Source organism: Seriola dumerili, unplaced genomic scaffold (genome assembly GCF_002260705.1).
Source record: "Seriola dumerili isolate Sdu_G_001 unplaced genomic scaffold, Sdu_1.0 BDQW01000068.1, whole genome shotgun sequence".
Taxonomy (NCBI): Eukaryota; Metazoa; Chordata; class Actinopteri; order Carangiformes; family Carangidae; genus Seriola; species Seriola dumerili.
The window spans coordinates 11,425,140-11,437,832 of NW_019174323.1; the positions used below are offsets into that span (position 1 = coordinate 11,425,140).

A 12,693-nucleotide genomic window follows, 5' to 3' on the forward strand; every position below is an offset into this window, starting at 1 on the left:
AGACAGGGTCAACACACGCTGAGAGGAAGGGCTGTCCTGGCTGAAGAGGGACTGGACTGATACTGAGAAGAAGATTAAGAAACAGACGGAAGACAGAGGGGCTTTTTGCACTGCACGGGTCAGCTGCTGAGTCTCCGCTTCAGGGGTCGTGTATGGTGCGCTTGGCTGGTGAACAGAAAACACCAGAAGAAGGTGAGCACAAATAACTACATGGTGACACTTAATTCTGATTTAATTATTCAATTCATGACAACATGTTCTATAGCCTTCAATGAAAATGATAGAAATGATATATTATGTGTTTATCAGATAACTGACCACTTTGAATTATTACAGCAAAGAGTCTTGAAAAAAAAAAAATGGACTTGCAGCTCTTTTACCTCATTAGTCTATTTGGTATTTTTGTCGTGGTAGTGATGTCAAAATTAATTTCATGTTATAATTCATCAGGATACTTTTGAGAAATGTTTTCATAATGTCAGAAAGTGAAAGACATGCACACACGCAGAGTCCAGACATGGGGCATATTGTCCAATCCCTCAGAGGGAACACAGACTCTTCAATCTGTCTTAATCCCGATTTTCTGGCTCTGGCAAACACCACCCTGTTCTGTGCTGTGTCAGAAAGTGCTAAATGAATTCATAACATTTCATAATTACACATCACTGTCTGTATTTCCACTTGCAGAAATGAGTTTTGGAGCAGCCTGCATTTTCCTGCGTGGAGGGAAAAACATTGTAAGTGCAGCAGTAAGAGCCTTTTCACATTTTTTGATGGGTTTGTTGCTAATGTTTGCAAACTGCTATGAACGGTTGACAGGATTATAACCCCAAAGGTGACAGGATAAAATGATAAGAGATTTAGACTGACAGAGAGAGAGAGAGAGAGAGAGAGATACAGTGCCTGCTGTTTACTATTGCATGCCGGTGATGACACTGGCCCATATGAAGCCATCCTGCCAACATGGGCATAATCTACACTTAAATCCAAGCCATCAGAAAATCCAGCTTCTCTTTGGTGCCACGCCATTTAATTCAGTAGGAGTAGCTATAAAAATAAATAATACATCCATTGCGTGGCAGATGGTTTAGTAGCTAAATTTCTTTTTGAATGTATTTTATGGCAGTGTTGTACAGTATTACAGGGTTTGATATAAATTTCCATACTACACTGGACTTAACCAGCTGTTCTTCTCTTTATGCAGTCCAGAGAACTGGCAGATGATGAGATTGATGGTAAATTAAATTCTTACCACTGAAATCTTTTCATATTCTCATGTTTTCATCATAAAATGCATCACTTCAATACTCATACAATCACTTTGACTCACACCATGTACATTTCACACACTCAACTGTCCTGACTGAGTGTGTTGCTGTATTTTGCAGAGCTGCGTGATGCATTCAATGAGTTTGATAAAGACAAGGATGGGCTGATCAGCTGCAAGGACCTGGGGAACCTGATGAGGACGATGGGTTACATGCCCACTGAGATGGAGCTGATTGAGCTGAGCCAAAACATCAACATGAACCGTAAGTCTTTACTGGACCAAATTTAGAAAAATGGTTGGAAAATTCTGCAGATGCACAGACTTTTATGATGCACAGCTGCCAGAAATGCAAATGAGACCATGTACGCACTTTGGAAGAGTGACGGATTTTTCTCAACTTTATTTCTTATTATTTTCCCTGTAGTTGGTGGCAGAGTCGACTTTGAAGACTTTGTGGAACTGATGACTCCGAAGCTTCTGGCAGAAACGGCTGGGATGATTGGCGTGAAGGAGCTCAAAGACGCCTTTAAAGAGGTGACAGTGAAACACTTTCCGTAGACTTTCCAGGAGCTCTGATGTTTCTAAAGGAAATGAAACAGCTCTCCAGCAGCTTCAATGCCAGATTTTGCTTAGTTACTACTCACTCACCACGGATTCATGAAGATAAACAACACACTGACGTCGCTTTTTAAATTTTCTTTTGTCTCTCTGGTTAGTTCGACGTGGACGGAGATGGAGAGATCACAACGGAGGAGCTGCGTTCAGCTATGACAAAGCTGATGGGAGAGCACATGAGTCGGCGGGAGATAGATGCCATAGTGAGAGAGGTGGATGAAGACGGGGATGGCACAGTAGACTTTGAAGGTACAGACTGTCCTTTAGACTCGGTGATTATCAACATAAATATGTTGCAATGTTCTTGTGACGTGATGCTTTTCTCACAGTGAACTGATTCATCTTTTTGTGTCGTCCCTGCAGAGTTCGTCAGAATGATGTCCCATCAATGATGGTCGAGGAGAAGGTCAAACAAGAAAGTACCTTTGCACATCTGCGGTCATGCATCGATAATGACGCTGTCTTTCTCTAAAGCTCCTTGACAGATTAACTTGTACATATTCAGAACAAACGTAATAATGTTAAAATTCAAATGTAGTGCTGCAAAGAAAAGCCAAGCAATATCAAATAGTTCTCAGAGAGAATACACAGCTATGCAAAGACTGACAATCATGTACTGAGACATTATTGTAAATGTAAGAGTATTGGAAAGATGGTGATGAACAAATAGAGCTATATTATTTTGTTTGATGATATATATTGTATATACACAAAGTCCTTTTGGGTTGTTTTGTTGAACTGATTGATTTTTTGAAATGTACTTATTGAATTATTCAGACACACTGAAATGATGTTATAATGCAATATTAGCAATTACTCTGTTACTGTTCGCCTGGACTTGTAATGTAACTCCTTGGATTACATCATTCATTTTTGGATCAAATCCATCAAGTTAAATCGTGTAAACAGGTATTTCTGCCTTTGTTTGGCAAAGAACAAAATAAAACATCTAAATATATATGAACATTGCACATGAGTATTGTGTGCCTCCTGAAAGGACGGCGAGGACACTGTGTGGGTTTCATTCAGCAGTTAGTCTGCAGGAATTTGACTTCTGACTTTGCCACATATGTGATGAAAGACTAAAGGGCCATTTCATAATTTGGCAAAGTAATCAGAAAATAAAGAGACTTTAAAATTTAGGCTACTTGTTTGCAAAAATCTATCGTGGCACATTATAATGTTAAGCAAAGATATGTCTGAGTCAAGGGGTAAATTTATCAGTCCAGCTAATGGAAAAACTTTCCGATGTGTCACAGGATGTAAACCATGAGTATAAATAATAAAATGAATGATGGCTGAATTCCATTTGCATTGCCTTTCTTGATGACAAGAAAACAATGTCTGCTGTGTCGCTTCAGTGCTAACAAGCAAAGCAAATGTGGGACATATTCTCAGAATGACTTCCATAATAAATCAATTTGCATAATAATACACAACTCGCTGGTTATATAATGAATTGATCTATGGATTTCATGTAGAGGGGATTTAGAAACCAAAAACATCAGTGATGCTGCTGTGCTGTGGGTAGAAATGCTGAGAGTTGAGTAACTTCTCTGCCCTGGCTTTGGAAGGACATCGGGATAAAGAGATTGTGTGACCAAAAATAGATGAGGCCACTGATTTGGTAAAAGTGAGGCCCATAAAACATCATCTAAAAATTCTGACATCATAACACATGCATAACAGATTTCTAGGTATTAGATGCAAAGAAATGTCAAAAATACATGCCTGCCTCAGCATTAAGCCTTTCAGAGAGGACAGTCTGGGCTTTTCTTTGAATTTGACGTTTCTCACAAAAAGTTGTTAATGTTTGTGGAAATTTGGAGCTAGAATGGGGGGAAGAGTTTAGCAGTATTAGCAGTTTGTAAAAAAAAATCTGTGTGAAAAAACACTGAATGTACCCAGAAGGAATATACATCAAATCGTTGCTCGATAGCATCATTATCTTATTTCTACTGATACACAGCCTGTGCAAATTTTACCAGTCAACACAACAATAAAAACACCAAAGCAGCAGAATTTCCACAGATTTCACTTCCCACCCTGATACAAAGGAATTGTGAAGAGAAGTCGTCTTGTGGCTTATCCCCAACACAAACTTATCCAAAGCCAGCAGAACCGAGATTAAATACCTGGGTTGAGGGAATTTAGGGATGTGGATGGGGACACACAGCACCCTCACAAACAGATGTTATTGCATGACAAACTGGGCAGAACTTCAAACGGATGGACAGATGGGGTATGAGGGCTTATAGGACCAATTAACAAAAGTGAAGCTGTTCTGCCTCTGAGCACGCGGACCTAATAACTAAACACACATCTGTCAATGGCACTCCACAGATTGGATACAAGGGGTGATAGCTGTGCCAATATGCTTAATGGATAAATAACAATATTTAGTTTTTTCTGTTGTAAATAACTGCTCTCTTGTGTGGGCAGGCAGTCAGCATGAGGATGAGAGCGAATCAGTCATTTAGGAAGGATTTATTGCTTTTATTTGTGCTCTAATGCACATGTAATGCAAGTGTAGGTATTTGAAGAGAGTGGGGGGGTCCCATTTAAATTGAGGGGTGTAGTGCACAGGGAGGTTGATGAGGCCAAGGGAAGAAGCAGATGATGTAATGCACGCAGCCCCGCCTTTGCCCTGATCCTTCTCTGATCCCTCTAACATCCAGCATCGACCTTTATTGCATTAATCCACAATAATCTCTCTCGGTCGCTCTCTGACTCAATTCCGAGGTAGCCAGTCGGCCCAGCAGCTTGTTGCCGTGCACATCATGAGACTGGCAGTTTTAACCTCCAGCAATCATCTCCTAACACTGTTAACCATCCGCTCTGTCTTTGTTTTGTTTTTTTTTCTGTATTTTGATTTGTTTATTCCAAAAGTCCCAGTAATCCTTCTGAGAAGTGGCGCATGCACCCTGGATATCTTCTGCTGGACCACCTGCCCTATAACACTTAATACAGCCTATCAAAGTCATCTGGACTTTTCTGTTTCACATTACTCTGTGTATTTGTTTTATAACTTTACATCGGCCTATAAACTGCATTACATAATACCGACAGCTATATGGTGTTTGCTTCTGGTTTAACAGATTTTTTAATGAATTGAGCTGAATGCAAATTTACATAACTAGTGTAATGAGATGTCTAACTGGCTCTGTGCTTATTACAATATATAATATAAAATAATATATTTTTTAAGTTTTTTTTTAATGACAATACTATTATCAGGATGTTTATCAGTACTATCTTATTAGAAGTGTCAAAGAGAGAACTGACTGTGAGGACACATCTGTTGTGGGGATCAGGACAGTTTGTGTGTTTGTGTGTTGCTGACAACCCAATGACAATAAAAAGCTCAGTAAATCTCTTCAGTGTCATCTGATTTAATTCTCCCACTCAAGTTCTATTTTCAAAATTTCAGTGCTTACAACAAGTTGTAGTAATGAACAGTCAGGCTGTTTTGTTCCAATCATTTTGAATCTATTCATTGTTACAGCTTTATGCAGTCTGAACTTCAATATATTGAGAATTAAAATATGAATTTGTTCTTGCAAAACATGATCAAAGTGCCGGTAGGTATGACTGAAACGTTTTAAAACCTTCTCAAAACTCCCTTATACTCCCTCACTTTTTGTACACTCTGACATGCTTTATTTATGCTTTCAATGTGAATCACTTTGATACTTTTGTTTTGAAAAGTGCTATATAAATAAGGCTTTACTTACTTAATCACTGCACTTATTGCAGTTGTAGCCTACTGAAGAGAATTTGAATTCAATATCATAACAGATCGCAAAAAAGGGTCAGGGGTCAAGGGTTACATCTTGTATGTATTGTGTTGCTTCAGTAATATGTTCTATCCTGATCTCAGCTACAGCAAAGCTGCGGTCATCCTCACTCACGTTTAGTCATTTGTGAGAGCAGTAATGGTTTTGTACATAACTATAGAGAAGAAGTATTGCATCTCAGAAGGTCTTCTACCACTGAGTAGGTGAGATGATCAATCTGTCTTAAATATCTGTCCGTAGTGTATATTTTCACTAGTATGTAATATTTCAGTTTAGATACTCAGTGCTGTTTAATGGAGTTTTCAAACCTACCAAGATTTTAAAAAATCACACTGAATATTTGTGAGTTTTCTCTTGAAAATGTAAACAAATTATATGGAAGCTATTTGGATAGTTGGAAATATAAATAAATAAATGTTTATTTATAAAAGTGTGCCTGTGTTTGTGTTGTGTTATTTTATTCATATAGCCAGATTATGCGAATTTCTTTTTAAAATTCATATTCATTTTGACATAATTCATCCACTATAAGGTGAAATACCGCTGATATCTGAGGTGTTTCATAGTTTCTCCGCCAGTGGTCATTCAATTAAACTACATACTATGCCACATTATACTGAAAAAGTTTTTATCATTGTGCTCGCTGACATTTCAACTGTCCAATCAAAACACTGCATTAAGAAACGGAACCCGGAAGCGGAGATTGCTACTCAGTAAGTGCACCATTGCACCTTCTCTGTTACTCCGGGAGAAATGTGTTTGGCAGCGCGTTTGTCTCTGACGTGCACAGCGAGAGTATGATAAGCTCACTCACGCACACTTATATGTGTTGATGCCGTGCTTTTCATTACAGCGGAGTCGATTCAGGTTGTGGCGTTAGCTAATATTGGCTAACTGGCTAGCTGTGCTGTTAGCCACATGCTCTGCAACACTCAGTTGTAGTTGTAGCTCTTGTGAGAGGGTTTGAATTAACAGTACGGCACTTTATTAATTCAATACAAAAGTGTACTGAATATTAGACTTCAGGCTCAGACATGTTCCCTGTCTATCTCATTAGATAAAACACATTAGAAAGTTCATTGTTGAGTCAAAGTTCATGCAGTGTGCATATGTTGCTCAGACTGGAAAGTCTGTCTGGATGAACTCTTGGAGGTTTTACCGGATAGGAATGATCGGGGTGTCCAGCGTGGAAGATTGAGCAAAACTGAACATGTTTGGAATTTACACCGTTAGTCAGATGAAACAAACAATCTGAAGACACTTAATATTTTACACTATTACCTTGCATTTTATAGGCCAGATGAATAATCACTTAATTTAGAGCATAATCAACAGGTTAATCAATAATGAATGATAATAATTGTTAGTTGCAGTCCTATAGCAAATCTTCACGTATCTGCTCAGTAATCGCACTTCTGTGGGACGATAAATCTGACATTAATGTTTATTTTGTAGAATGGTGTTCTTTTGATGGTGTATTATTTTATCCACACAGGTCTCCACTGATGTTGACTGGGTGTAGAAATCTCCCTTGGACAATTTTATCGCTCACCTGCAGAAGAGTTTGTACCAGGGGGAGCTCAATCTCACCCTCTGCACTCTGCTCTCCCGCCTCAACAGTATCGCACATCCCTCCCTCTCTCCCTTCACCTACTCACAGTCACAGCTTCCTGACAAGCCGACAAACCTCCGTTCCCCCTCACCCATCTGTTCATTTCTCCTCCGCCCGCTCCCTCTCTCATTCTACTCAGTTTTGGGGCCCGATGGAGCTAAAAGAGGTTCTGCAGGTGCTGGAGCAGCTCGCTCCCCTGTCACTTGCTGAGTCATGGGACAACGTTGGCCTCTTGGTTGAGCCAAGCAAATCTCGGCCTGTTAAAAGCATCCTGCTGACGAACGACCTTACAGATGCTGTCATGCAGGAAGCAGAGACCATGAGCTGCGACCTCATTATTTCGTATCACCCTCCGTTATTTCGGCCAATCAAGCGCCTGGTTCAGAAAGATTGGAAGCAGCGATTGGCCATCCAGGCAGTGGAGGCCGGGATAGCGATATTCTCCCCTCACACTTCGTGGGATAGTGTTAAAGGAGGGGTAAACGACTGGCTGGTTGGGGGACTTGGTAAGAGGTCATTCTGAATGGAAACTGTGTCATATATACAGGACTTATGGTACTTGCATATTTAATGAAGGTTCAAGCTAAAATGTTGTGACACATGACGCTGACCCACTGGTCTCCTATTCTGACCTATTTTCCCCATCTCTGGTGTCTGTCTTTGATTCTCAGGTAGCGGCCAGGTGTCTGTGCTGAGTCAGGCCCTCGGTGGCGCCTCCCACTGTCACAAACTGGAATTCACGGTCAGGAGCGCAGAGGAACTAACCGCTGTCATGGAGGAACTGAAGGCTTGTGATGGTGGAACGACACCACAGCTTTCAGTTAGCAGGTCGAGTTAATGTTTATATAGACAACGTGTGTTTTCATGGGCATCATCTTGGTGGCTCTTTAACTACAAATTTAATATACATGACATCACTGCAGACAAGTTTTGATTGATTTCCTTTCACTCAAACACCCTTTACTGTAATTACCTTCCATTCCATACAACACGATATCAACTTTCACTGAAAACTTCCAGTCAATCCAACACTTTTAGTATGCTAATTTTCTCAGAGTTGTGAAAACTCTGAGTTGTGAGTTTGTGCAAGATTTGTCAGTTTTAACGAAGAAACAGAAACAAACTGCTGTATTCACAACAGCCTGTATTGGGTTTATTTTACTGGGCTTGATTTTCAAGCCACTTTGCATTTCAAAAGTCGACCTTCACACCTCATATCAAAGCTTCCAGCACCTTCGTTACTACAGGCTGGTAGCAGGACAATGACAAAAGGCTAAAACCACGTACTCTGATTGATGACCTGTTGTCAGCAAATCTGAAAGGTGACAACAGAAGCTAACCATTTATGTTAATTGGAACATGGTCAGCAGTAAAGTAAGGTACACAGATTTTGTAGGTTATAGTTTGAGACATACAAAAAAAATAACCCCCACAAAGATCCTTTGCTTTGCCCTGGTGAGTGAGAGTGTGTTTGCCCTCATAACAGACCAGACAACAGCGGGATCCATGTCAGTGTTACCTGCAGTGACTCAGCGCTGACCCCCAGTGTCCACGCACTGCTACGACACACCACTCCCAGCCAGTCCCTCAGCATCCTGAAGTTAGAGAAGGTACAGCATGAACACATCGCTGTTATCGCAAGATGAACAACATTTTATCTCGAGTGACATCCATATTTCTTTTAGAAATAAAACAGGAGACCAATTATGTTATTTCAGAAACACAAGAAGGGTAACTGATGATGATTGATCTCTTTCAAATGCTACTTGTTACATGTCACAAAGCAGTTGTGGATAGTTAATAGTACGATTCAGTGATATCCTGTTTCATGCATAGTAGTTACTTTTTTGTTAACTAAGCCCTTCACCTGTCACTCCCTGCAGCCCCCTCTCCCAGGACACGGCCAAGGGCGGCTCAGTGTTTTGGACCAGCCGGTAACCGTGGCAACAGCCATTCAGAAAATGAAGTCTCACCTGGGTCTGAGTCACCTCCGTTTGGCTCTAGGATGGGGTCAGACGCTAGGTACAAACAACAAATCAGCTGCTTTCACAAAAGTGTATAAAGTGTATTAGTGACATTTATATTAACAACACATACTGTGACAATATTTGTTCACCAAGAGGGTAAATACACAGCTTTATAATAACAAATTACACAAATACAGACCATATTTCAAGCAAACGTAACCCAAAGAAGTAATTTTTAAAACTGTCATGGTCAGCACAGATGTCAGGCTTGCTGTGGATTCTCTTTGGATTAATAGCTCACATATAGGACCAAGCATTATGTGCCTTAAATGTGATGAATGAACTCATTAAAAGTGTCTGAATAGATTTAATTATTCTGATATTTTTCAGAGTCCCCTGTGCGTACTGCGGCTGTGTGTGCTGGATCAGGGGCTTCAGTACTGACTGGGGTCAAGGCAGACCTCTACATCACAGGTAGAGCTTTTCACTAAAAATCCAGTTTAGTTTACATAAAGAACGATTGCATGTGCCTGCAGATGTGTTACCAGATGTTACAGTATAATCATTTTTCAGGCGAGATGTCCCACCATGAAGTGCTGGACGCCGTGTCGAAGGGAACCACCGTCCTCCTCAGCGATCACAGCAACAGTGAGCGGGGTTTTCTGGCTGTGTTCAGGGAGCGGCTGGCTGTGCGGGTTCCTGACAGTGTCACTGTGGTGGTGTCAAAGGCCGACAGAGACCCGCTAGAGGTGGTCTGACCAGTTTGACCTGAATCACTGGGTAAAATGCAGATGTTTTGATAAGAGTAAGAGTAATGTCTGCTTTGAAATGTGTGTGAAATGACTGAATAAAAACCCCTATCGTCCATTCAGGCTCTTTATGTAAAGCATCAACATCAAACTCCCTCATTTAATGACGAAAAGTGCTTCCTTGGTACATGGTGTGCTATTTACAATGTATTTTTGGCAGGATCTTAATAAAAATGGACCCTGTTGATCAATAAATGGACTGAAGCATGTAATCTGTAATCTGAATGCATGCGGCTTGTGCATGCAGCGGATTTATTTACGGACAGCACATAGTGTGTTTTAATCCCCATAATCAGTGACATCAAGTGTGCCCTTTCCCGGTAAGGAGAGAGAATTTCAGCGTGCACACATTTTCCCTAAATTAAATGGTATTTGCATCATGCACACAGGAAAAAAAAAGAAAAAAAGTAATCCTCATCAGATTAAAAGGCTTGTGGTTTCATCGTAAACCTGTTTGAGGAAATCAGACAAGATGCTGTTATGTGCCTGTTCAACCGGGAGGAACATTTGTGCTAATCTGAGCAAACAAAGAGAATTTAAAGACAAATACTTTTTTATTATATCTTTTAAATTCATAATGATGAATTTACTCATTAAAGAGTGTTTTCTGTAAGATGACCTTTAGACCTCAGTGAGCAAATAAAGGTGGACATCAAACCACTTAGCAAGTACATGTCAAAGAGCAAACCTGTGGTAATACTTAATCCACTGTAAACAGCACACACTACCTGCCCCCGTTCTGGTAATGGTAAAAAAAACAACAAACAAAACAAGTAACAATCCTCATTATCGGCCGTTACAGAGTCTGGTGGCTGCAGCGCCTGCGACACACCTGTCGGCTCGTAAAAACATTAAGAGACGTTACACACACCTCGCTGCCCCCATCAAGGTAATGACCTTTCTCTTCGGTGTGGCATTCACACCTCCACTTCCCCTCGGTCCTCACTAGCTTTTATCCTCTCCCCAGCACACACGTACACAAATGGAGAAGGAAAACAACAACTAGAACAACATTTATACTTCACTCCCTGTAAAGTGCCTCCAGCTGTCACTTTGATACGGGCAGGAATGTCTATGAGCAGGTAGATTCGGGGTAGTGTTTGCCAGTTTCAGAGCTTTTTCTCTTTCCCTTTTTGTCTTTTAAGTATTGATCCACAGGCAGACACCGTTCACAGGAAATCATCCACACAGAGATGAAGCCACGCAGTTCATCCTGTCGATCGCTGAAGTTGCAAAGCCTTTAATCATGATGTAATGGTAATCCTCAGCCAAACAGCCTCCGTGGTCTGTTGACACGTCCTCCTACAAGCATCAGATCACTGCGGCCAGTTCTTGCATATTAAAGTCTCATGATGATTTGTTGTCACTTCAAGGAATTCAAGCTTAAGCAACGAGAGCAAAATGGGAAACTTGATGAAGAATCATCTGCCAAAAAGCCATGAAGAAGGAAGGTCAATGCTGTTGAATGTGTTTGAGTTGAAGACATCGTAAACTGTATTGCAGCTGGTTTGCATCCATGAAAGTACAAGTATTTATATTCAATACTTCTTTATATTTCTGCTCCACTACATTTCATAGGGAATTTTTTTTTTAATGTTTGTGCATATAATATAAATAATAGTACAACACCAACAGAAGCAATATGGCTGTATAAAGTATCTTTTTCCAATAAAACTTCTGTCCTTTTGCTTCAGTAATACTTTGAATGCAGGACTTCTACTTGTAAGGAAGTATTCTCACAATGTGGTATTGATACTTTCCCTCGAGTGAAGGATCTGAAGACACACCTGCTTCACTTGTCTGGGACCATCACCAGAGGTTTGTCTGTGTGGTCTACAGTGTTGTGTTTTATTGTGTTTTAACTAGAAAGCCCTGTCCTCTCTCAGGACAGCAGAATCGATTCATTCAACTGTTCTAGTGTTGAAATGATTTGGGTAATGCTTGGCAAGATTCAGCTGTAAAACTGAGCTTTTCATGCCTTAATCCAAGCCTTCATATAAACTTCTAGACTCTTGTGTTTGTGTAGTGGCCAAATTGCTGTGTCTTCCTCTTCCAACTTGATCCAGGGCCTGACTCCCTGCAGAGAAGGACTAACAGGCAGAGCGCTGAGAGGAAGAGGCCTGTCATCAAGTCATCAAACAGCCACAGGGGACCTGCCAGTAAACTACTAGATTTATGTGGCTTTATACGAGCTTGAAACTTGAGAAGCATTTACAAGAATTATTACATTCTTAGGAAAGTATCAACACCACAATGTAAAAACATTGAATTACAAGTCAAGGCCCCGTAAAAGTATTAGCAACAAAATAATACTGTGTATAGTATATTATTGAATTCTTAAATTGTTGATTTGTAAGCAACAATATAATGTTGCTGGTCGAGATGAAGCAAATTTGACTTTAAATAGTTTCAGTAATTTAACACATAGCAAAACATCATAGGGTCATTTTGTTTTTGCTTAAATAACCTTATATTCAATACGGGCCAATCAGTCTCTATGTGTTTATGTGTAAAATTCTGATCGTAAGGTGTTTTTATTAATGCTCTTTGTTACCTCAGGTTCTGATGTGAATACACTTCATTTATTACTGATATTACAGTTGTAAAATAATTGTAGCGAAAC

At 40.2% G+C, this 12,693-nt stretch overlaps 2 protein-coding genes across 3 annotated transcripts; both read left to right on the forward strand.

Moving 5' to 3' along the window:
- LOC111220397 (calcium-binding protein 5-like) lies at window positions 1–2,843 on the forward strand. Its single transcript, XM_022743471.1, has 7 exons — window positions 1–192; window positions 688–737; window positions 1,205–1,235; window positions 1,389–1,532; window positions 1,695–1,804; window positions 1,987–2,134; window positions 2,249–2,843. The coding sequence occupies exons 1-7, from the start codon at window positions 153–155 to the stop codon at window positions 2,275–2,277; spliced, it is 552 nt and encodes a 183-aa protein (XP_022599192.1). The 5' UTR covers window positions 1–152; the 3' UTR covers window positions 2,278–2,843.
- A 3,528-nt stretch (window positions 2,844–6,371) lies between these two features.
- nif3l1 (NGG1 interacting factor 3 like 1) lies at window positions 6,372–10,128 on the forward strand. 2 transcript variants are annotated; one of them, XM_022743135.1, is made up of 7 exons: window positions 6,372–6,395; window positions 7,178–7,800; window positions 7,966–8,122; window positions 8,781–8,904; window positions 9,178–9,316; window positions 9,652–9,735; window positions 9,835–10,128. In XM_022743135.1, the coding sequence occupies exons 2-7, from the start codon at window positions 7,188–7,190 to the stop codon at window positions 10,017–10,019; spliced, it is 1,302 nt and encodes a 433-aa protein (XP_022598856.1). In that variant the 5' UTR covers window positions 6,372–6,395; window positions 7,178–7,187; the 3' UTR covers window positions 10,020–10,128. The 2 variants fall into 2 exon arrangements, with proteins under 2 accessions (XP_022598856.1, XP_022598855.1); XM_022743134.1 differs by having other exon boundaries at window positions 6,393–6,477.
- Window positions 10,129–12,693: the final 2,565 nt, after the last annotated feature.

Excerpts from the sequence above, each read along its gene's own strand:
- nif3l1 (XM_022743135.1), top strand. The coding sequence starts at position 7,188 with ATGTTGACTGGGTGTAGAAATCTCCCTTGGACAATTTTATCGCTCACC. Across the intron at positions 7,801-7,965 it reads CTGGCTGGTTGGGGGACTTG|GTAGCGGCCAGGTGTCTGTG; the intron begins GTAAGAGGTCAT and ends TTTGATTCTCAG. Across the intron at positions 8,123-8,780 it reads CCACAGCTTTCAGTTAGCAG|ACCAGACAACAGCGGGATCC; the intron begins GTCGAGTTAATG and ends CCCTCATAACAG.
- LOC111220397 (XM_022743471.1), top strand. The coding sequence starts at position 153 with ATGGTGCGCTTGGCTGGTGAACAGAAAACACCAGAAGAAG. Across the intron at positions 1,236-1,388 it reads GGCAGATGATGAGATTGATG|AGCTGCGTGATGCATTCAAT; the intron begins GTAAATTAAATT and ends TGTATTTTGCAG. Across the intron at positions 2,135-2,248 it reads TGGCACAGTAGACTTTGAAG|AGTTCGTCAGAATGATGTCC; the intron begins GTACAGACTGTC and ends TCGTCCCTGCAG.